The sequence below is a fragment of the Strongylocentrotus purpuratus genome, unplaced genomic scaffold (assembly GCF_000002235.5).
Source record: "Strongylocentrotus purpuratus isolate Spur 01 unplaced genomic scaffold, Spur_5.0 spur5_scaffold_12, whole genome shotgun sequence".
Taxonomy (NCBI): Eukaryota; Metazoa; Echinodermata; class Echinoidea; order Camarodonta; family Strongylocentrotidae; genus Strongylocentrotus; species Strongylocentrotus purpuratus.
Window position 1 is genome coordinate 13,421,234 of NW_022145597.1, and position 25,276 is coordinate 13,446,509.

General features: G+C 37.5%; 1 protein-coding gene across 2 annotated transcripts; it reads right to left on the reverse strand.

Moving 5' to 3' along the window:
* Positions 1–5,139: 5,139 nt before the first annotated feature.
* On the reverse strand, positions 5,140–25,251 carry LOC765169 (major facilitator superfamily domain-containing protein 1). 2 transcript variants are annotated; one of them, XM_030981850.1, is made up of 16 exons: positions 24,787–25,251; positions 23,805–23,857; positions 22,104–22,216; positions 21,010–21,120; positions 20,012–20,120; positions 18,791–18,887; positions 17,936–18,034; positions 15,054–15,165; positions 14,088–14,144; positions 10,522–10,591; positions 9,901–9,987; positions 9,153–9,250; positions 7,725–7,837; positions 6,781–6,895; positions 6,250–6,352; positions 5,141–5,341 (listed from the first exon to the last, which is right to left on the reverse strand). In XM_030981850.1, the coding sequence occupies exons 1-16, from the start codon at positions 24,971–24,973 to the stop codon at positions 5,282–5,284; spliced, it is 1,584 nt and encodes a 527-aa protein (XP_030837710.1). In that variant the 5' UTR covers positions 24,974–25,251; the 3' UTR covers positions 5,141–5,281. The 2 variants fall into 2 exon arrangements, with proteins under 2 accessions (XP_030837711.1, XP_030837710.1); XM_030981851.1 differs by lacking the exon at positions 9,901–9,987 and having other exon boundaries at positions 5,140–5,341; positions 10,435–10,591.
* Between the last annotated feature and the right edge of the window lie 25 nt (positions 25,252–25,276).

Below are 25,276 nucleotides of genomic sequence, written 5' to 3' on the forward strand. Positions count from 1 at the left end.
TTTGTGAAACACCCCCTGCAGGTACTGTTTATGCCCTTCTGTCTCTCAACATTGGTCGACAAGGTGTCACATGACACTCATTAATTCGTCATTTTCCAAATAAGCATGGCATTGAATCACAAATACCCTCCATTTTAAACAACAAACATTGCATTTATATCGTCGTTCAAAATAACCTATATTCACCTCCGAATTAAGAATTTCCCTTGTGCCGTAATTGTAGTAGCAGCCTCTGCGAAATATAACATCACTTGGGAAATTTCAAATTTGTTGGTTCATATATTTTGTTATATTGAATGCTGGTGCATGCGATAGTAATGTAATATTGCCTGCTCAGAGCCAGAAATCTGCGATTAAGTACAAGCTAACACCCTTCTGGCTCCAAACAGACGATATATTCATGGTAAATAAAGAAGTAGATGGCACTTAACACGTTTATCAAGTTTTTTCTATCAAAATCAATCACATTAAATCATTATTATCAAGGATATACACTTTAGTACTTAATCCTGCATTAATTCTTAGCCAATATTTGGCTTAGGAATGGTAGAAATATCAATATTATGAAATACATATAAAATATAAGCAAGGATGGCATGACCTGGGGGCGTTTCACAAAACTTGTCTTCAGTGACAAATGACAGTTTTTGTTTTAAGCTACTAAAATCCTTGCTTCTGATTGGTTATCAGCAGATTTGTCACTGATTTTTGTCATTTGTCATTGAAAAAAGGCTTTGTGAAATGGGCCCCTGGTTAAATATGATGAACATATGTAGGGCAGATTAGGAATTACAAGGTATAAAAGAAATACAGCAATTTCATCTCTTCATTTATATGAAGAAAAAATTACATTAATAGTATTCTGAATCTCGTTCCCTTTCCACAGAAATTTTAAGTAAACATGTAAACAAAACTGTACTCAAGTGCATAGAGACATTTACATAGTGAAAAAGATGACAGAAATTTAAGTACTATACCTATACGTTTGAAGTTAATAAACGTTGATGAAAGAGAATAAGAATAAGTGAAAAGGATCCAGGGCCTGAAACTGAGTGTACATAGTGATACATAGCAACAACAAAAAAAAACAAAAAAATTGCAAACTTATATTTTTGTTATGGGGTGCTTCAAGTAACATGCTTTAATTGAAATAATCAAAGTCCTTCCTTCTAAATAACCCTTTCCACTCTGGCAAAATCAATTTTCTTCTTCTTTTCAACATTCTCGAATACCACCGCAGGTATCAGTATGTAGTATTTTCTGTCCAATATGTTGATACAAAATGATAAATATATATTTCATATTGGTATATGGAGAATAATTATTTCCTACATGACCTTTCGAAATGTTAGCACTCTGGTAAATCTATCCAGTAGAATGTTCAACTTCTAATGGTTTCTCTTTTAAATCACCTATGAAAAATGCTATACAAAGAGGTATACATATACACCTAGTTCTTTGCAATGAGTAGTTATTACAAGCTTTGGACAATGAGATAAGCTGTGATTAATAGAAGCTTATAAGCTGATTAAAGTAGTAGATAATCTGTAACATTTTTTCTTATCTTTCTCTTTAAAAAATGACCCAAATGGCCAATATCTTCTCCTTCAATTTGATTAATTGCTTACACAATACCCGTCATTGTGTTTGTATCCTTCAATGGATTAATTTGTTTCATTCTTTCCCCAGATACATTTCGTTGTAATCCTATCCTTTAATTGGATTCATTTTCTTGTCGGGTTGCAATTAATCCGATTTCCCATCTACTTTCTTTGTATAAACATACAGAACGGCATCAGATAATGCACTCTTCGTAGGAAAGTAGAATAGGGAAATTACATGTAGACGTGTTTGGGGATTCTTTGCATGGCTTCTTGCCCTCCAGAGGTTAATTAAATAAACATTTATTAAGGTTTGTTCTATGGCTTCCTTTCCATGTCCACCGATCTCTAACTGATGACAAAAGTATCAGTCAGAGAGAGAGAGAGAGAGAGGGAGATAAAGAGAGAGAAGGGGAGGTAGGGGGACAGAGAGATTGGAGAGGGGGTAGTGAGAGAGAGCAGGGGAGAAAAGAGAGAGAGAAGAGAGAAGAGAGAAGAGAAAGAGAAGAAAGAGAGAGAGAGAGAGAGAGAGAGAGAGAAAGAGAGAGAGAGAGAGAGAGAGGGAGAGAGAAAGGAAGGGAGAGAGGGGGATACCTTAGTAATAAGTCTTAGACCCTACTGGTGTTTTTATCAGGTTTCATCATATGATTCACCAAGTTTCAGACACGCCTATGAGCCTCATTCACACACAAGTTAAACTGGGTCAAAAACTATCCCCTGCAAACTTAACACCATTTAACCAGCAAGTGAAAGTGAAAACAATGTAGGTAACCTCAATAACAGCCTCAATCATATAATAGGATGGGGTTTGTGTACCCACACACTTGGCAAAAATAAAGCCATCTCATTTGCAGTTGGATTTTAGAACAAAAATATGCATCAAACAGTAATATGCATCAAATAGTAACGACCATTAGCATTTTTTTTCCATTTATGATATTGCCACCCCACCTTTAGGAAGACTCGTGGAACAGCTGGTGCAAACTTATAAACTTGATGGTACTCTGTTTGAAGCCAGAAGGGCGTCGACCCATTAACACAGGTCAACGCCCTTCTGGCTTCATACAGACCATACTGTATGTGAGTTATAAAAACAAAAATGTAGGAAATGCTTGTGTCAATTTATTTTGCCATGGTGGGGTTTTTAAAGGCAGTTTTAAAGTAATGTATGTGAACAAAGAGGGCTCTGAAAGTTCAAAGAAACAACAATGTGAAGATCACTAAGCTTAGACAGTTTTCTAAGTAATCTTTGTGAACAAAGAGGGCTTAGCAAGTTTAAAGAAACGACAATGTGAAGAGAACTCTGCTCGTGTCATTTAATTTTGCCATGGTAAGTATTTTAGGCAGGTTTCTAAGTAATATGCAAACAACCCTACAGGGAGGGTCAACCCATACAACTGCGACAGAGAGCAAAAAAAAGAAGAAGATTAAATCCTGCCCAGGGGGGCGTTTCACAAAACTTGTCATCAGTGACAAATGACAGTTTTTGTTATAAGCTACTGAAATCCTTGCTTCTAATTGGTTATCAGCAGATTCATCACTGACTTTTGTCATTTGTCATTGAAAAAAGGCTTTGTGAAACGGGTCCCAGATCATCACCCGAGAGGATGTTCTTTTGACCTGTGTTTAACCCCATTTGGCTTGCAACAAGGAGGTCTTTCAACTTATCTTGGCAAAAGAAGAAAAGCTGAATCAACAAAACAAAAACGGCCTTAGATGTGGCCTTTCCTCTTGAATTTAACAAGCACTTCAATTTGTAAGTGCAAGAACCAATAACCTAATCTACTGTAGGATTTTTTTCTTCTTTCCGATTCACTTTTCATTCACATGCAGATTTCACAATTGACCTCAAATACTGAAAATGCAGTAAAAACTATTACCGGTAATGAAACCAAGTTGATGCACTAGCGGCCTTCGGTGAGGCATTCATCCTCATTACCGAGTCCCTCGGAGAGGACATATAGCCGTCAGTCCTCTAGTTGCTTACTTACAAGCATACACATGCTTTCTTAGCAGTCAGGTAAAACAAGATTACATAGTTTTCTGAACACCACCCCAAACCAATGTATACTTCAGGTTTACGCCTTTCAAGATAGGATTTATCTTTAGGCCTAAATTTATCACAGGTTGTTCTTCAAATTGGCAACAATAGTATTTTCTCTCATTTCTAGCTTGTTAAAATAAAATGCTATATCTCTGAAAACGATATAAATTGGCGAGAATGTTGTGCAAAAGTTGGACAAATTTTGATCAGAAAGCAGCGATTCTAAATCTCTCAACGTGTTGCCAATTAAAGAATTTTAAAGTTTATTTTCCTATCTAGAATTTCTGGCATCAGATGAAATATAGTAAAGAAACAAATATGGATGGGGTGTGTGCCCATTCTACTCATAGTTACCAATTTAAGGACTTTAAAGCTTATTTTCCTTTCTAGAATTCCTGGCATCAAATTTAATATTGTCATTTAACAAATATGGATGCAGTGTGTGCCCTTTCTACTCACGGATCTGGCATATATTTTAGGGGTCTGAATCGAAAATTAATGAAACAAACCTCAAATTGTGGAAAGATTGTTCTGAAAGGGTTGAGGTTTATTTTTTCCTACACCTAAATTCATTTTCATCATATTCCATACGAATAACAAGTCATACTTGACAACAGAACAGACTACAAGTACATACTAACAAAAATACAAAATGAAATAAAAACTCTGCGGTCTCCGCCTTAAACTTTGTTAATCTTGCTAAATATTGCATAATGTAAATCAAATTATCACGTAACATAATATTCAGTTAGGAAGTGGAATTAAATTACCGCCAAATTGCAGATGATAAATAATTTCATAGTTTACCATTAGTACAGCAATATAAGACCTCTTGTAGTTTATCAAAGTCAGGCAAATTTGCCAGAATAATTATATAAAAATATGCTACTTTGTCCGATCTCCAACATATCTGGAAAAATTGCCTCGATGAGAACTGAACAATATACAGTCAAACCTGCCTTTGTGACCACCTGTCTACAAAGACCACATTTTGTGTTTCCCTTCAAAATGGTTTCTCATTGAAACATGTACTACAGGAACTTGTACTTAAAACCTCCTGCCTTTAAAGACCACTTTTCTTGTCTCCCTTGGGTGGTCTTTATAGACAGGTCTCAATGTACTTGTATATCTCATCTACAATGTAATATGGAAGGAGGAAGTACATTCTTTATGAAGCTATTCCTGAGAATGACATTTAAAGATAAAGTTGAGTTCTGGTCATGCGATTGCATTGAGAAAGAGATGTTGTGGAATCGATCAGAAAAGGTTGATCATGTAGCAGTGTGTACCGCAAGTTTCTGGAGTCATCAAAATGATAAGAAATTTTGCCCAGTCTTGTAAAGTTACGAGCACTGTAAACAGAAAGATGTATATGGGACTACACAACCATGTGGCATTAAAATCAACCTCATTTTTAAGCTGTTACTTGTCATATTTAGAATATGGAAGAGCCATGCTTTTCAGGGAACATTTTTCTCTGATGTTCTTCCACACATGCATAATAACAATGATAAAGCTCACAAATAATTTTTCACCTCCCTCGAGAACTCAACCTTCTCTTTAAACCCTGCATTCTCAGAAACGCAGACCTGGATTTGGGACCTTCTGGCTGTAAGAGCAAAGTTGTAGCATGTCTTTACTGCAGGATTCCATGTCTTGATAGCGCCATGGAATGAGGGTTGTAAGTCACGGGCAACTGAAAACAAGAAATAAAACAAAGTCAAATTGTGATCTGTTAAAGCTCCTCTAAAGTGCTGGGAGCCTAAAATTATTTACTTAAATAGTACAATGTGAAAGGGGACGTCATTTAACATACACTTATGTATGTACTCAAAGTGCATGACTTAAGTTAAAGCGTCTCTAAAGTGTTGGGAGCTCAACAAATTCAATGGCAAAATTTCACCTAAATTGTATAACGATGTGAAAGAGGATGTCATTTAGCACAGACTTCTGCAAGGATTTTCAAAACAAACGTGTTTGAAGACAAATATTGATGACAGAGTATCTAATTTTGTATTCTTTCTTTGTTGTCTAATGTTCTTGCATTCTGTTCCTCTTCTTGTAAAGTGTTGCGATTTGATTTTGATTCGCATTGATTGCAAGTCCCTTCATTTAATGCGAATTTACAAACTCATACTTCTTTAGGCTCGTTAAGCTACCTAATATGGATGACATTTCTCACCTCCCTTGGGTGGTCTTAACGTACAGGTATCACTAGGTATATCTTCATCAGCTCAAGATTGCCAAATAGCCCGCTATTTCTAATTTGGGAAATAAGCCTGAAGTTACAAATAACGTCTTCACCAGCTCAAGACTTTACCTTGAAATTCGAGCTTGTGAAATTAGCTTGAGATGTTTTTGCTCAGCGTTCACGCATAGTGCGAGTCTTCGGGCTGGTTGAGACGCACCAGTCAAATAGTGGGATATCTGTCAAACTAGCCCAAGATATCTTGAGATGATTATTTCGACCAAATATCCCGCTAATTGCAACTGCGGGCTGATGAAGACGTAAATTAGTTGGATAATTTGCGATTGGGATATTTGGCAATCTCGAGCTGATGAAGACAGGCCTACTGTATGTTGAATGTGATAGAGCATGCTTACCTTGGCTCCCAGTCTAGACAGATATCTGTTCCTAAGAGAAAAGGCAGACTGAGGCACGATATTACTAGATGTGGAAGGCAGTTCAGACTGTTGCACTTTCTCTCTGTTAAACAAGAATAAAATACACACAATGTGATATATGAAAAGGGATAACAATCATATAGGAATGGTGCAATTTCTCTCTGTTAATCAAGGAAAAATATACACAATGTGATATATGAAAAGGGATAACAATCATATGGGAATGGTGCATTTTCTCTCTGTAAAACAAGAATAAAATACACACACTGTGATACATGAGAAGGGATAACAATCAGTCAGACTGGGGCGGTTTCCCTCTATTAGATCAGACTGGTGCATTTTCTCTCTCTTAAACAAGAATAAACACACACAATACGATATACGAAAAGGGATAAAAAACAGTGAAAATAGGGCACTTTCTCTCTCTCAAAAAAAAAAGATTTCATGAAGATTTGGGTATAGAGAACATGGAGATAAAAACTGATGAAATAAAAGATTTCTTTTACTTACTTTAAATCTTCTTCCACTTTCTTGGCCACCGCTTTCCTCTCCCTGGTAGACATGTTGAGAGTTCCTCCTTTCGAAGCGTCAACGAAATACATCAACACGCAGCAGATGAGGGAAACTGAAATGACAATGATTCGGATGGATGAATATGATTATGATTTAAACAAGTTTAAGATTTCTCTTAAAGGGTATTTATTCAATGTTAAAAGTGTACACCCATGAAGTCAGTGTCCAACACTCCATGTACTTTTTTGCTTCTAAGTGGATTTTCTAATTTGTATGACTTTTTCTTGTAATTCTTTCATTTCTATTTGAAACGCATAGGGACATGCTATCCTGTAATGTGTTATGCGCTACAAAAGAACTGAGTATCATTATTATTTTTATTACGTCCATGGTTACCGTCAGGGGATCAAGTTCCGACCCTTTTTAATCATTTCATACTTTCCTCATGGTAGGCATTATTTAATCAGGTGTGGAGGCATTTTTACATAATTTGCATACATTTGCATACATCTTAACACATTTGCATCATCTACATACATTTTAACACATTTGCATAGATTTGCATACATTACCATGTGCATCAGGTGAGGGTTAGAGGTAGGGTCAGGGTAGTGGCTATTTTTTAGAAATGCACCCCTGCAAGAAAGAGTCTACAACTGATTGAATAATGCCTACCCTTTCTCGTTTGCACTATTATCATTAACTAAAACTTCACAGAAATATAATTGTGAACTAGATGCATAGATGGACATCACAATGACATGAAAGGTTATTGTATAAAAAACAGAAAGACTGTGATACAATTTTTGAATGAAAACAATGCAGGACTTTTTGATTTTATTATTTACTTTTCATGTCCAAGTTTTAATATTTTGTATATAATTTGCATACATTTGCACCATTTGCATGCACTGTGCATTTGCACACATTCGCATACTTACTGCATAGGCAGGAGAGATTGAAGACTTCATAGAGAAGGTAGCCATTAGAATCTACCAGCTTGCCTGCTACCACAGCTACTACAGCCAATCCTAGGTTCTGAATTGACTGCATACTGGAGAGAGAAGGGGGTAGAAAGAGGGGAAGAAGAGAGAGGGGAGAGAGAGTGAGGGGGAGGGGAGAGAGTGGGAGAGGGGAGGGGAGAGAGTTGGGGAGGGAGAGGGGGAGAGGGAGGGAGAGGGAGGGAGAGGGAGGGGAGGGAGAGGGAGAGACACACAGAGAGACAGAAACAGAAATACAGACACACAGAGAGAGAGAGACAGAGAGAGAGAGAGGTGGGAAGGGAGAGGAAGGGGAGAGAGAGAGGGGAGGGGAGAGAGTGGGAGAGGGGAGGGGAGAGAGTTGGGGAGGGAGAGGGGGAGAGGGAGGGAGAGAGAGAGGGGAGGGGAGAGAGTGGGAGAGGGGAGGGGAGAGAGTTGGGGAGGGAGAGGGGGAGAGGGAGGGAGAGAGAGAGGGGAGGGGAGAGAGTGGGAGAGGGGAGGGGAGAGAGTTGGAGAGGGAGAGGGGGAGAGGGAGGGAGAGGGAGGAAGAGGGAGGGGAGAGACAGTGGGATGTAGGGGAGAGAGAGGGAGAGGGAGGGGAGGAAAGAGAGAGAGAGAGGGGAGGAAAGAGAGAGGGGAGAGAGAGGGATATAGAGAGAGAGAGAGTTGGGGAGGGAGAGGGAGGGAAGGGAGAGACACACAGAGAGACAGAGACAGAAATACAGACAGAGAGAGAGAGAGAGAGAGAGAGAGAGAGCAAGAAAGACAAAGAAGAGGACAAGTAGGGTAGTGACAGGAAAAGTAGTAAAAGTAAAAAATTAGCATCATTCCTCTGAACACTGGATATAGCAAATACATAGCTCATTAGAGATGTAGGTTTATTATCAATACATAAATATGATAAAAACAAATCAGTGAAAGTTTGAGCAAAATACGTTTATGATTTGTCATCAGTAAAACCCAAATTGGCAACACTGTGACTTATCATACCAGCTCCTCTCCAATTATTCATGACAGAATAGCTACATGTATACTCCATACAGGGGTTGTATAAAAACAAATTTGCAATAATTTTATTTAGGGCGAATGTACATGTATGATTGAACATTTTCATAAAGCCCTTCGGTACTAGTTTGGCCAGGGGGGATTATACCACCCAGCGAGGTCACGAACGGGTGACTATATCATCAACTCGGCTCTCAATTAACATAAGAAAAAGAGGATTATGGGGGACCAAGGGGCACCGTTTAGGCATTGTTTTCTATATAGAGGGAGCAAGTAGCTACAAGTATCCTACCAGCTCCTCTCCAATTTGCTCTGTAAATAAAATTTCATGAACTTTCAAATGGTTGATAGCTATGATATAGTTGCTTCAAGATTTAAACTTACAATCCGTATGACGTCCCCAGCTGATGTTCGGGCATGATGAAGGCTACGATAGGCCACAGCGCACAGGCGAGGATAGAGTAAGCTATGCCCATTAAGCTCTACAAGATGGAGAAGAAAAAAAATCAAAAATGTTTTGTCATCCATTGATAACTCAGAAAAAAATTGATTGATACAAATATGGAATTAAAAAAATGGTAAACCAATTTTTACAGTGAGAAATATAGACCCGAAATGAATTTGTCACAATCATTAAAAACACAGAGGTAAATACATGGGACTGTGCATAGCACTCACATCCATATCTATATGTGGGACTTGAATAAATATCTATATGAGGGGCTAAGGATTTCACTTCCATTAAATTAAATTTTGGTTTTATCAAAAATATACCAAATAAAAAGTCCAAAGACCAACAATAATTGGCTCACATTGTATCATAAAAAAATACATTAAAACAGTAGATTTAAAAATTCAGTAGCAAGTACCCCCAAAAAATAAAAATGGAAAAAATAAAAGTTTGTAAATTATGCAATGGTGATAATCAATTTTTCAATGAATTGAGAAGAAAGAAGAAAGAAAGAGTGAAAAGTGGAAGAGGGGGGAGGGAAAGGATAAAGAGAGATAAAATTTGAAAGAGAGAGAAGAAAATTAAAACAGGGGAAAAAGACAAGAGAAAGATGATGGATGAGAGAAAAAGAGAAAAGAGAAAAGAGAGTTCAATGAAAGAAAAGAAAAGAAAGGAACCTACCATGGTTGCAAAAGGAGTGAGGAAGGTGAACGCTAAAGCCCCATGGGCAACCAAAGTGAGACAGATTCCCAGGGCAACCCAGAAGATGTTTTTTCACAATTATAAAAACACAGAAGTAAATACATCAGGGGTAATAGTGAGCACTAAAAAAAAAATAGGTTTTTTGTTTTCCCCTCAACCACGCCCCCCTTGAGTAAAAAAAAAAAAGAGGATTCGCGGGGGAAAAATGGCATCTAACACCATTCCCCCCTTTCGAGTAAGAAAATTAAGAAAAAAATAGGGCAAAATAGGGAAGAATAGAGAAAAAAAGAGGGAAATCTGGAAAATCAGGATAAAATAGGGGGAAAAAAAAAATTGTAAACAAAAAAAAAATCTGGATTTTTTTTTTTTTTTTTTTTTTAAATCGGGAAGAAAAAAAAAAATCGGAAAAAAATCAGGTTTTTATCAGGCCTGATACATGGGACTGCATATAGCACTCACATACATATCTATATGTGGGACTTGTATATGTATATGAGGGACTAAGGAACGTACCATGGTTGCAAAAGGAGTGAGGAAGGTGAACGCTAAAGCCCCATGGGCAACCAGAGTGAGACAGATTCCCAGGGCAACCCAGTAGATGTTTCTCCCCGTCTTGTCGACGATGAAACCGAAGAAGGGCGATGCGGCGGCAGAGATAAAATACACCAAACTGAAAAAATAATTAAAGGTGACAAGGAAGGGCAGGTTAGATATAGCAATAGACTACACAAGCATTACAAGATGTCTACTGACTAAAATAAAGAGAAAGGAAGATTTCTCTACTTCCACTTAGTCATATTAAATGCAAACTCACTGTGAAAGTCTAGAGTTAATTGTAGAGAGTGTACTAAAAAAACCAAAACTAGATGGAACTTTGACTGCGTGCAGTCGAAAATGATGCCTCCGTCATAGAGCAATTTTACAAACCAAAACAGAAGAAATTTTTCAAATTCAGGTTCAATTGTAATGCATTAACAGGTTCTCAGAATATCGTGATTACAAACAGTTTTTCACATATACATATGACCCTTTGATCTTTGACCTCATGACCCTTAAATCTACTCAGTTCATTAGATCTGCAAGATGTCCTGAGTTAAATAGTAATCCATCTGTCAGTTCTAATGAGAATGCATTCACAAGCTATTTTTGCATACATAATGAGCCCATGACCTTTGACCTTTGACCTTATGAACCAAGAATTTACTCAGTTCATTGGCTCTGCAAGATACATTAATAATCTAATTCTGGCAGGAATCCATCAATCTGTTCTAATGATAATACGATCACAAGCTATTTATGCAAACATAATGAGCCGCATGAACTTTGACCTTGACCTCATGACCCCAAAATCTAATCAGTTCATCAGCTCTGCAAGTAACATACATGAACTAAGTTTGGCAGGAATCCATCAATCGGTTCTTGAGATAACGCGATCACAAGCAGTTTTTGCATACATAATGTGCGCTGTGACCTTTGACCTTTGACCTCGTGACCCCCAAAATCTAATCAGTTCATTGGCTCTGCAAGATACATACATGACCAAAGTTTGGCAGGAATCCATCAATCGGTTCTTCAGATAACGCGATCACGAGAACGGGACATACGTACAGACGTATGTACGTACGTACGGACGGACAGACAACCTGAAAACATAATGCCTCCGGCTACTTCGTAACGGAGGCATAAAAAATGAACTTTCATAAAAGTTCAAGATTAGTCTGCTGCGGAATTAGAGATGCTTCATCGCTGAATAAATGTCATACAAGAATACATCAATGTTTTTGTTTTTTACTGAGATAATTTTTTCTGGTCCTACAATTAGTGCAGAACTTTATTTCAATCAGTAAAAAGAATACGAACACCAATCGATCCAAAAAAGTCAAGTATTGAATTCATGATTTTTAAAAAGTCATTGTTTACCTGCTTCTATATTTTACTAGTATCCCGAAACATAATGGGCTACATGCATAAAAGAGGAGCAATTGCTTCAATAAAAATATAAATCTCAAGCAATCACTTAAATCTATGAACATAACCTGTTGCTTGTTCTCAAAAGCATCAAAAGCATACCAGCTTGAGCTCTTGCTAAATCAATTACGGTAAGCATTATGTTCATGCTCGTAAAGAGCAAGCAATAATAATAATAATAATAATAATAATAATAGCTCACATTCATAATGCACCTAATACTTTGTTTTAGGCTTGAGTCGGTACGGTCGATCACACCGGGACCCGACCGTTGCCGTCGGGTCCCGGTTTCGTTTCTTGAGAACCGGCGCTCCGAAAAAAATAATGAAATATGTAAGAAATTGCAGTTTTGCACACCACTAAAATCAATCCACCCTAAAACTTAAGTATTTAATTGTTACTAATCGTATTCTAGCTCATCCAGAATCAATCCGAACTGCTGATATAAATATGGGTTGAAAAGCAGTTCGCCCCATGGGGTTGTTGTTGCCAGCTGCTAGCTAGCTACTGTACTGGCCGGGTCTCTCGGCAGAATTAATAAATCCGGTTGAAAGAAACATTAATGTTTGAATAATAAAACGACTTTCTAAAAAGTACTTCTTTACAACATACCGATCGAATAATTTTTAAAAGACAAAATATATATTTTTTCTTTGATTTTGAACACCGCATGCTTCTTTTAAAAGCTGAAAATGACTTGGTAATCACAAGAACTACGAGAGCACAATTGGAAAGACAACTACTCAAAATTATCGTAAGCAGATACATAACTTGGAGGAAGAATACAATAGTTGTCCAAGAAAAGCCACATAAATAGTGATATTAAATGAGTTACTATAGGTACAATCATTATCGGAAGGGCCTGCTGCAATATATCTAAACCTGTTTAAATTGAACACGAGGCAAATACCGCCCTCTAAGGTAAAAAGCAGTATAACAAAGGATTCGAGTATTTGCAGCAGGCCCCTTGCGATAAAAATGTACCCAGTTACTCCTCGATTATCACAATTTCTGTGGCATTTCTTGGGCGATTATTGAATTCTTTGTCCAAGTTATGTATCTGATTATGGTAATTTTGAGCAGTATATCTTTCCAATTGTGCTTTCGTAGTTTTTAATGATTTTTTTCTCGTTACGATCACGTCTTTGTTTGGGTTCGTTCTGGCACGCATTACAGATAACGAGGAGCACTGCGCATTTTTCCGAGACTAGTCTGAACTTGCCTTGCAACAGCTATTCGTATCGAAACTTCTTGTGATTACCAAGTAATTTTCAGCTTTTAAAAAAAAGCATGCGATGTTTAAAATAAGAGATAAATATTTATTTTTGTCTTTAAAATATTATATGATCGGTATATTGTACAGGAGAATTTTTTAGAAAGCCGTTTTATTATTCTAACATTCATATTTTTTGACCAGATTTATTCAACCTGCATAAATCAAAATGGCGGCTCGATTGTAGTCTTTATATTTTTGCTCGAGTTTTTTTACTTTTAGAGGCACGATAATGGCACTAAACATCGCCAATCATGGATGAATATAATGTCAAATGGAAGAATATACCAATCTGTGCCGAGGTATGCATGTGTTGATTTATTTGACTGATAAAAATGTCACTTTTAAGGGACATACTGATGATATGCGCTTTTTATAGAGGCAAGTGACAAATCCTGCGAGCTGATTTCGGGACACCGGGTCCCGACCGGTGCAAGGCCGTCGGGACCCGGTTTATGAAAATCCCGACATGACTCAGGCCTACTTTGTTTCTAGGCGCTGTAAATATTATTACCCCGGTCATCGGATTCAGGCTTACCTGCAAACAATGCTTGCACATTCTCCACTGCCTGTGGAGCATTCCGGCCAGTCGCCATTTTACAAGCGCCGCTTGCTCATCCAACCCATTTATCACCTGGGTGGAGAGTGGCAAATGTAGATTAACATCTTGCCAAAGGACATTTGTGCCGTGTTGGAGGTTGAACCAGGACCTTCAAATCTCAAGTCAAGTGCTTAAACCACTCGACTACAACACTTCTACAATTGCTTGTGCCATTTGGCAAAAGCTTTTGCCTGCAAGCAATTGCTTATATTTGTAATGCATACGCATTCAGGCAAAAGTCTAGCACAAGCAATTTCTAATTATTATGCATGTGGCCTAAATGTCTTTCGTTTGTCTACAGGACCATCGGGGCCTATTCCTTACCTGTTAACGAGATTTGCTTGTGTGGGTGACAGGTCAAACTTGTCTTCAAAGAATACACTGGATAGTAGACAAAAGAAAACAACAATTTTTTGTTCAACATACTGTAGTAATAGAAAGAATCTACATATCTGATTGGCTGGTGGAATATCACCTGACCTTCATAAAAAATAATGATAATAATTGTTACATTTAGAAACGTAGTCATTGGGTTGAATCGCTAATCCGCCCAGGATAGTGCACATGTTCCACTCCCTGGGGAGTGTTCAGGCCAGGCGTCAAGTGAAATTATTTTGGGCTGCACCCCTCAGAAAAATCGTACTTAGCCAGTCCCCTCAGAGAATCCATAACTTCAACCAGAGCCTCTCAGTGCATGGCAAACCTGCCAACCTCTGGAGTTCAAAAACTGTATTCTTCAATCCCCAAAGTTTTATTTTATGCTACGGTCACAAAAGTTTGTACGAACGATAATTTTGTATGAATCTCCCTGTTTTTCCATTGTCTGAAAATTGTTTGTACGGCGTTTGTAGCAGTTCGTAATGGCATTTGTGACGGAGGCTTTACTAACAAAAGTTGTACTCTTAAAAATACTGTTACGTGGATCAATGCCTCGTACCATTCCTACATACAGGAAGAAATTTTTTTATGGATCATTGGTTGAATATGCATGCTTTCATCACGACTGTTGTGTTTAATGAACCAATGAACATCCCCAAATTGCAGATGTGAGATGCTTGTAGGATACTTTACAGGACAGAATGTGCATTTTGCCATTGAAAATGGCACATACACACACAAAATTTTTGTTGTTTTTTGTTGAGGAAAATCGTACTGTCGTATCTTCTTCTAAAAATCGTACAAAATACGACTAAATCGTAATGGTTGGCAGGTCTGGCATGGTATATCTGATTACTATATTTATCCCTTTCTTTGAAACTTCTTTTCTTCTCAAGTGATGATGATACTCACATTCCAAGCCCGATGAACGGGAAAATGGAGACATAGTAGAACACACAGACGAGGAAGATGAGCCATAGAGTAAGGGGGAAGTCCTTGATATCAGTTAGCTTGATGGTTTCTCCTGCAAAAAAGGACAATGATAATAATAATAATAATAATGATAATATTCCGCATTTGTAGAGCGCCCAATACATCGATTCAACAATGTGTCCAAGCGCTTTACAGATATATTATTACCCCGGTCATAGGATTCAGGCTTACCAGTACACAATGTATGCACGTTAAGGCTGTGCACAACAGTGTAATGAGGTACCCGAGTACACTCCCAGGCTCACAAGCGAATACTCGAATATTCGGATGCCATGTTTTTTTATAATTTTTTTTAATTTTTTTAGATTTTTTTGGATTTTTTTTTTGGGGGGATTTTTTTTGCCACCACCATACACTGGAGCATGATCCCAGTTCTGTCGCCGAATGCATGCAATTTTACTTCGAGTTGCAGGCGCCGATTTGATAATAATAATAACAGTAAACAATGCTGTTTTAAAAACCAAAGATGGCAGAATAATCCATTTTCCTCCAAGTCCAAACAGAAATCCAGACATTTAGTCCCACTTTCTGAGTGGTGAGTTTGACAGTGCTCGAGTTGGGAAACATTTTTACCGACGGCACCATGCCAGCGGCCGCCGCTCACCCAGGCACGGGTAAGCGTCGGCCTGGACAGTTTTTTTTTTTTTGCGGCCGAATATTCGGGTACGAGAAATCGTATTATCGTACTATAGCTAGGGTAACAATATTCAAACCTCTTTGTTGACAAACATGGAATACATATCATGATTTGATGAGCTCTATACAAGATGTTATAATTATTACTTGAGTAGCACTATCACATATCAGCAGGCCTTAAATTAATCGACGGCCATCGACGGCCAGGCCGTCGATGCCCCTATGACTGGCCGCGGTGCCCTCCCAAAAAAAGATATATTCACGGCCAAAAAGGCGTGCCCTTTTTTTCAAACTGGCCGACGTGCCTTTTTTTCCAACTGGACGTGCCCTTTTTATTTTAAATTTGCGCACATAAAACCACCAATTGCGCCCATAATCATCTAAAACTAGACGGCAAGGCGCAAGTGTTTTCCGTGAAAATGCGCCCATAAATTATTAGAACAGTAAAAATACACGAATCACGAACAGTTTGCCGCCCACGAGCTCTCTTCTAGCTTCGTATTTAGTGCTTTAATAAGGCGCAAGTGCCGTGAAAATGCGCCCTTTGTTATTATATAGGCAATGCGCTAGCGCACGTACGTACGTACGTTCATATTATGCGATCGCATGATATGCATATGGTGCATGCTGTTGACGCACGCACGTACGTACAAATCGAAGGCCAGGATCAAGAAAACAAATCGTCAAATGGAGAAATAAACAAGCATTCAAATAGTCATTAGAGATCTGTCGAGGTTTGTTTGTAGGCCTAGTTTATTATTTTATCTCAAATAGAATTTAGAATTATCTTATTAATAAGTTAAGAACACCTACGATGTTCTCGATCGTAGTTACTCTCATTTTGCCACCAGCCGACCTCGCTTCAAAAAGCTACCCCGCCAGCTTCGCAAGACGAACGTTTCGAGTCCCGGTAAAATTCCGAGGGTGCATCGGTTTCGCTGGCAAACTTCCAGCCCGACAGCTTCCCACCAAAAGTGGTGAGAGTGTGTGTGCGAGGAACGATTTTGGTTTCGTGAATGCACGTTACGCAACTGAGCTGAGCGTGTCACTTTCAGCTGTCGAATGTCTATAAGGACATTTTTACATCTTATTTCATTAGTTAGGCCTATGTAGACCTTTCTATACAACAGTTAAAAAGATAATTTCTTCAAATTTGCTCCTACTACCGAGAGAGTGGCGGAAGGTTTGTGTGTGAGGTGCGATATTGATTTGGAATACCCGGCCCGGTAAACTTGCCAATTAAGTCCTTCTGACTTTCGATGTTTGTGAAATTGACAATTTATTTATTCATTTGCTCATCAATATTTTTAGTTATTTTAAAATAGAAGTCTACTGTTTAATGTGCAAGTTTGATGTTCTTAATTTTTTCCTGTTCATATTGTTAAGATTAAAAAGTTATTAAATTGATCGTTCGATCTATTCACATTATGAAATTAACATTTGTAGACTCTCTTCGAACTTATGATTAGATAAGCGGCCTATCTGTTTTAGGAAAATTGCCCCTTGCTCTGGTAAATTCCCGTGGCAAAGGGCAACTTAAAAAAAAAAATTGCCCCTTGCTCCTGGCTGCTAAATCTAAGGCTTGCGGGCCGCCGCCTTGTTTGCAGGCGCGTAGCCAGAGTTTGGTGTTTGGGGGGGCACATACATGTAATCGATCGAGGTCAAAAAAAGGGGTCTACAAAATTTCAACCGATCCTGGAAATTTTAGGGGGGGCACGTGCCATTCCTAGGATTGTTTTAAAAGGTTTGGGTATGTTTGCCTCAGATTCTAAACAAAATCCTGGATTTAGCTCGTGCTGCAACCATAATTATAAACATTTAGGTCATTTATGAATCCCATGACTTTTACAAGCCTATCGCCCTGTCTGATTATCAAGATATTTATGATTGGAATTCGAAATTTGAAAAACAGTTTTCCAACAGTTTTATAACACTACAGTCTATTGGAGAAAATGAGTATGGTATAAACTGGTCACTCAAAGATTTTTTACTTTTTTGAGGCACTTCATTGTAATTTTGAAGCGCAATTTTTGTAGGGCTTCAATATTACACCGTATCACACCATATCACAGACACTAATAACACATAGCGCCATGCATCTCAGATTTGTAAAACTGGAAACATTTTTAAACAATGCCTTTAATGTCAACATCATTTTCACTTACCCGTCTTTCCACTATCCCTCTTTAGTATTCTTGAAGCTCGAATGTCAAAGTATCCCAAGAAAACAGCGCACATGATGGAAAACACACACATTCCAGCTCCTAATGGTGGAATAAGACAATATGATACCCATAAAGATCAAAGTCACCCTCTCAACACCCAGTATTCTTTCTGGAATTCGACTAGACGTCTCACGCAGAATCGTTTGCTTAATCGTTTTACATGTTTCATATTATTGTACTGTTTCTTGTATTATTGTAATGCTAGTGAGAAGCATATATCCACATTGTGGACGAAATAAATCAATATCAATATCAATCAATAAACACACTATAACTGTAGAGCTGAGTCATCGCATTTTTTCTCCTCCAAAACCGTTTAAACATTTAAAGCAAACAGGCGGTTCAGTTTAACCACTTAAATTTTTTTCATATATATATAATATATAGATATATATTTTCAAATTTGCATCATTGAAGCTCCCATAGAGTTAACTGCCAATGTATCAGAAAAAAACGATTGGCAGCTTCAGTTTAAAGTTCAAAGTTCATAAGTTAAAAAAACACAACCCACTATGACAACCCTAGATCTACGCGTGAATTGATGCGCTATATATGTTGTTGCGCGCTTCCTCCGGGAGGATGTGTGTTGTAGTGAATGAGGATGAGAATCGCTCATGAACAGGATTTGACGCTTTCATATATAGCGCCTTTTGGCTCAGGTGAGCTAAAAATGGTAAAGAAAAAGATCTTAGCCACTTAACCAAAAAAATTCTCATGAACTATTATTCACAAGTGTCATAGGCCATAGGTCACAGGTCATAGGTGTCATTGAAGTGAAGTCCTACATGTACTTACCTATCCAGAGAGTATAGCCTAGTCTAGTGTAGCCTGGTAAACTTGGGTCAAGCAACTTGTAGATGGGTCCCAAGATGTTCATGTTTAATGTGCTACCCTGAAAGGCAAGAAACAAAATAATTGTGAGATCTTGAAAATCAGTTTTGAGAAATATATAAAACTAGACTTAATTTTTTGCCATTTACTGACATTCTTCCTAATTTGAGTTCATCTACTGCACTTATGTTTTTGTCCTCTTTGTATCAAATATTCCTCAAAACTTGTTTTCTCCTTCTTTTTGGTCCTGGGCCCTGTAACACAGATATAAGTTAGCAATTAACCATGATCAATCAATCTTACATTCAATTGCTCAGCTTTGTATTTCATAAAGAGTTCGTAAAGTTACGCATGACTTTACGAACGACTTGTATATGAAGTGCCAGATAGGATGCCCTAAGTTTTTTTCTGATATTTCCAATAACCTCAATTAAATTATGGCAAAAAATATTCTTGGCATTAAAAATGGTTGTTATAATAAGAATGTTAATCTACATCTGCACAGTTCAACTTAATAAATAATAATCAATAATTATTGAGCATCCCATTTGGCTTTTCATATACAAGTCATTCGTAAAGTCATGCGTAACTTTACGAACAGCTTTATGAAACACCCCCCAGGTCCCTTATCTCTTCATTTTTCTAATACCCATCCTGCTTCCTTTGATTCAGTCATTCTTTGTCTTCTCATTTCTTTGCAGAAAGCCACCTTTCTCAGAAGTCAGACACTTTCATCTTCTTTTCTCTCTCTATTCCTTTAGCTATCTCTTGTCTCTCTCTCTCTCTCTCTCTCTCTATGTCTTTCTGTCCGTCTATCTGCTCCCTTCTATCTCTCTCTCTCTCTCTCCCTCTCTACCTCTCTCTCTCTCTCTCTCTCTCTCTTCCTCCATTTCTCCTCTCTTCTACTCTCATTTATCTGGCTTTTTCTCTTCCACTTTCTCTCTATCCTCCTTTACATCTCTTTTCTCATCTCCCTCTCCCGATACCCCCCCCCCCCCCTCTTCTCTATCTCTCTCTGCCGAGAAACAAGGGCCAGTTTCTCTAAACCATCTTAAGCTTAAATCGGTGGACATCTAACAAAAACATGACTTCATTCTATAACAAATGTTCCACTGGGATGTCCACAAAGACTTATGATGGTTTCGAGAAACCGGCCCTAAGGTCTACCGTATGTGTACCACTCACCACTCTGGAGAAGCTGAGCTGCAGTCCAAACACCATGTTGAGTTCTTTTCCTTTGAACCATTCTACAGAGTAGGTGTTCTGAGCCACCGCTAGGTTCTCTCCTCCCAACCTGCGACGAGTCAGAGAAGTATTATTAATTATTGAAAAAGCATTCAACACAGGCCCAAATTCAACCAGTTTACCTTTCATTCTTGAGTTACACAAAAAAAAAACATCAAATTTAGAAGGGGTATGAATGATTTAGTTGTTAACTGTAGGTTTCCATGTACTCCCACAAACATTCAAACAGAACAGAATTAACATCATTTAAGTAATAGTAAAAGTGATTACAAGAAGTAAATGTCAGTCGTATCTTTACCTGAGTGAAATCTCAAGTCTTTTTGGGGGGAGAGGGGGAGGGGGCGCGGGCACAGTGAAGTCCTTTGTTGCGTGCAGTTTTCATTCATTTACACGTTTTTTAAAATGTGGCGATTTACAATGTCTGAACAAGCCTCAAATCTCTCAGTATGGATGAAATTAAATTTTCATGACATCTTAAAGCAATCCTTAAAAAATTGGAGGCACGATGGCTCAAGTGGTAGAGCAGTCATGATCTTGTGATCGGGAGGTCCCGGGTTCAAAACCAAGTCGATGTGCTAGTGCCGGCTTTGGTAAGGCATTATCCTCATTACCAAGTCCCTCAGAGAACTTAAGCCATCAGTTCCCTGGTTGCTACTTACAAGCATACACCTGCTTTCTTAACAGTCAGGTAAAACAAACAAACAAACGTCGAGCCACTCCCGCCACTCATCCTCTCTAAGCGCTATAGTTCTCATTAGAACTATAAGCTAAGAAAGATAACCAACAGTCTTTTTCAAGACTACACAAACAGTCCTTTTCAGGACTACACACCCCCAAGAAAGATTACCGAGAGTCCTTTTCAGGACTCCTCAATCCTCTCTCTCTCTCACATGGTGCACCCGCAAGCCTACTGTATAAATTGTTGAATGTAAACTTACCCAAAGATGAACCTGCCCACCAGCATGACAGTGTAGTTGTTCAGCGTTGCTCCAAGAGCAAAGATACATTGTCCAACCAGCACAAAGGCACCAAAGATCAGGGTTCCAACTCTACAGAAATGGAATGTTTATTGATTTCATTGAAGAGCAAACCGACCTTCATAATGACTAATGGGTTCTTTACATGATAGTAGAAAATGAAGAGAAACAGAGTGGCGAAAGTTTGAAATAAATCGGACCAATAATGAGAAAGTTATGAAGGGTGAAAATATGGAACCACTTCATTTGAAAATCTCAAATTAGTAATTTGGTCAGGTGATTGTGACATAGTCACAGAAAACTTTTCAGTTTGTTGTGTACAAAGATATTGTTAGTTTCAGTTTTTCTCCTAGGCACTTTTTCCCTTGGGGTACTACAGGTACTCAAAATATATCATATGTCCCTTAAAAAGAAAGAAAAAACTTCTGAGTCAAACATTCTGAAAAATTGACATTTTAGTAATTTTGTGAGTCAGAAGAAATGGAACAGTTGTCTGCTACTACATCACATTGACATTACAAATCCCTTACGTACATGTACAGTGATTATAACTTTCAACATTTCAGAACTTTCTTATTGTTTGTCTGATTTCGTTGAAACTTTCACTTACATGTAACTGCTTCCCTAATTTGTTTTTCTTTCGGAATAATTTGCTAATAAGGTTAGATTTTCCTTTAAGTATAGTTTTCTTTTTCATAGAGTACATGTATTACAGTATACCAGGAGATAAAGTAGAGGAAATATCAGGGGAGAAGGAATGTGAGAAATGTGTACCAGCTGTTTTAACAGTGTTGGACAGAAATTACTTTTTGTTTGAATCCCATACATCAAAACATACACCATGATAACTGCTTGGTTACAAAACTGAAAGCCATTAAACTAAGTAAGTTTAATATTTAAAACTAAACCCCTCCAAAATAATTTTTGAAAGTCAAGAATGATCTCCCATCATTGGATAATTATCACTTTGTTTATTTTAGTTTAGTTTTTCCAAACACTTTCTTCACTTATTTGACTCATTCATTTCCTTTATTCATTCCTATTTTCTGCCTTACCTGACGCCAAACACTCTGTCCAGGAGAAAACCGCCAAAGAAACAGAGCACAACATTCGGCCACGAATAGAGGGAGTAGAGAAGCATGAAATCAGCTGTGTCCTTGTGCATAACCTGGCAAGGGATACACAATGTTAAAAATAATAATTACATTAAATTTTGACAAATTGCATGTTTTAGAATAAGACTAGAAATTGTGTTATTGGCTGTTTTCACCCATATGAAATGTAGTGATTATCTTATTTATACATTTCTAATGCCTATAAATCTTCAAAATTTGTTTTAAATATTCATTACCGGTACATTAAATTTGGACATCTTGTAAGCCTAGAAATTGTGTGGTTGGCTGTTTTTGCCCAAATACAATGTTGTGATCTTGAAACTGATTCATACACAGACAGAATGGCAATTTTTTCAACTCGTAGCCAGGCCTGTAATTCACTTAATGTCTTTAACACGCAAAAGTTTTTAATGTTTAATGGTTGCCAAAAAACTTTGTCCGTCGTAGATAGCAAAAGAACAAATCTGTAGAAATCTACCGGTAAATAACAAAAATAATTATTGTTCAGTGAGGGGGGAAGTTTTAAAACAAAATTTTACATTTGTCCGTCTTACATGTAGATCATACACTTGACAAAAAATCCTTGGAAATTTAAATAAAAAACATTGATGAACATGTACAGTATTTAATAGGGGAAAAGTTTGAAAATATCATAAAAATGACTTGTATAGTCACTGTGATCATTCAAAGCGTTCATAACAAAGGATTTTTTTGCAGCAGCCAATAACTTTAATACCGGTAAGTAGAACGCATTACTTGACAAAGATGGTCAAGATCATCAAGTATTGCAATACTCTGCAATGAAGTAGACTGTATAGAAAATCCACTTGACTCATTATACTCATTCAAGTCTTTGCAAGATTATATGGGGAAATATATATTACATCATGACCATGCAGTCATGCACTATATCTAGAGAGAATAAACACAAATAAGAATGCCAGGAAGTGAAGTGAATGTACACTGTAATACAGAAAGGGATGTACTCAAGGAAGTCAGAGGGATCGTCTGACAATATGAATAGTATCACATGACCATTTATCATCCGTAACTGTTATGACAATTCAGGGAATGTATCCATTGACATTTTGGTACACATGTACACTTGTACAGTACAATACATGCAACAAAATGATATCATGATCACAGGTGAATCTGTTTTTTGAGGGATCCGTTTTTTGTTTTTGTTTTTCGATTTGCTATTTTGAATGTGAAATACAACTGATCTGAACTTTTCAGTCACTATGGATCAAAGGTATTTTTTTCTTCCTTCTTTTGCAATTCATGGTTGCTTGTCCAACAGCAATATATGCTCTACAATCTTCTTAAGAAATCCAGGGCCCCATGACATACAGCTTAGAAATTAATCGTGTGACTGATTTTTGCGATTGATTGCATCAATCACTATGCTAATCAATCAGAAAACACAGAATTTTTTTGTTAATATGCCCCTCTTCTGTTTCATAGACGCAGGCTATGTTACAGTGGAAGCCACTCCATTGATCCCTCGGGTAGGACGTTCAATGGATGCCCCATGTAGGGGAAAGTTACCTCCTTTGCCTTTCTGCTATTATTAAAAACCAACTTAATTCAGGGTGGACTTCCCCTTTTTAAACAGGAAGAATGAAGGAGAATACTTACATCTTTTATTTGAGGTTGGAGAGCAGATGGATTATCATAGCAAAAGTAGCTCCCTAATAATATGAACACAAAAAAGGAGGGGGTGAAGAAAATAAAATGAAAATTAGTATTCATGATAAGGAGTCAACACTATACAGGGTAAATTTGAAATATGATTTTTTTTTTCTTCCTTCAACATGTTCAAATTGCCCAATTCATGAATTTTTGCATACATTTCCAGAAGATGAAAAGGAAAGTTTACACTGAATATCTTTAAACTGTAAGTACCTTTAAGATTCACCTTTACTCACTAAGAGTAAGATGTTACTAAGAATGACATTTTTTCAGAGTATTCATTTATGCGACACATTTTTGCCGATACAAAATTTGAATGGTTCCATTGTTTTGACGATCCTCGCTAAATGCCACAGATTCACCGCTTCAAGGTTAATGGACTTTACTCATGGGTATTTTATTTCATTGAAAAGGTTGCCTGTACTAGTATGAATAGCGTTAATTGTCCGGTAATAGGTTAAGGTATCAAACTACATGTACTGGTACATACATTGAAAAGAATAGCTGTAGTGTTAGTTACTAATACTATGTTATTGTTAGAGTTACTGAATAATCACGTTCACTCTTTGACTTTGTCTGAAAAATATGACAATTCGTAGGGCACCTCGTTTTATTTTTTGACTGCTCGAGTGACCGAGGGTCAACAAATCTTAAGTGTCAAGTCAGAAACAATTATAAAAGATGTCCTCCAAAATATCATCTTTTTTAACATGGAAAATGACGTAAAATTCATTCATAACTGTACATGTACTTTGTTGAGCTTGAGGCACACGAGATAACAATTACGGTAACAACTAACATGGACAAGTTTTAGTTTACTTTATTACTTATTAGTGTTAAAAACTGTTATTGATAATGAAAGAAGTTTCATCAATATGGATACCGGTAGTTAATTAGATCTAGGTCTAGTCTAGTATTAGTATCTTACCAAAACTTAAGAAACAAATGAAAATTAGAATGAGGTATCTATGAAGAGCCCGTCTAGGATCACAACAAATTGTGGCTCCACATCCTGAGAGTTCAACATCATCATCATCATCCTTTCCCTGAATTTGATTTCTATCTGGACGTCCACTGAGCAGCGGTGCATTTTCATCATGGTTGTTTTCCGTCATCCTTGCACGAATATGCTGATTCTAAACTCCCGGAAGAAGAAGATTCGGACGCGACTTGACTGTTACAAGTCGATTTTCCACAGGATATTCTCTGTATTGATGAAGAACCTCCTAACAAAGCAAACTACATGCAGTTGCACTTAGAACATGTCTTGAGACTTAAGAGTAGAGTCTTGACCATGACGTATTTGTCATTGACACTTCACTGTCTCACAACTCAATCGAGTGGATGTGAAGAACAAGCTAGCACGATTGTACTTAAAATATAAATACTAGTCACGAGTGCATAACAGCTGTATCAAT

Excerpts from the sequence above, each read along its gene's own strand:
- LOC765169 (XM_030981851.1), bottom strand. The coding sequence starts at position 24,973 with ATGACGGAAAACAACCATGATGAAAATGCACCGCTGCTCAGTGGACGT. Across the intron at positions 23,858-24,786 it reads CATTTGTTTCTTAAGTTTTG|GGAGCTACTTTTGCTATGAT; the intron begins GTAAGATACTAA and ends TCATATTATTAG. Across the intron at positions 18,888-20,011 it reads AGCTCAGCTTCTCCAGAGTG|GGTAGCACATTAAACATGAA; the intron begins GTGAGTGGTACA and ends CTTGCCTTTCAG.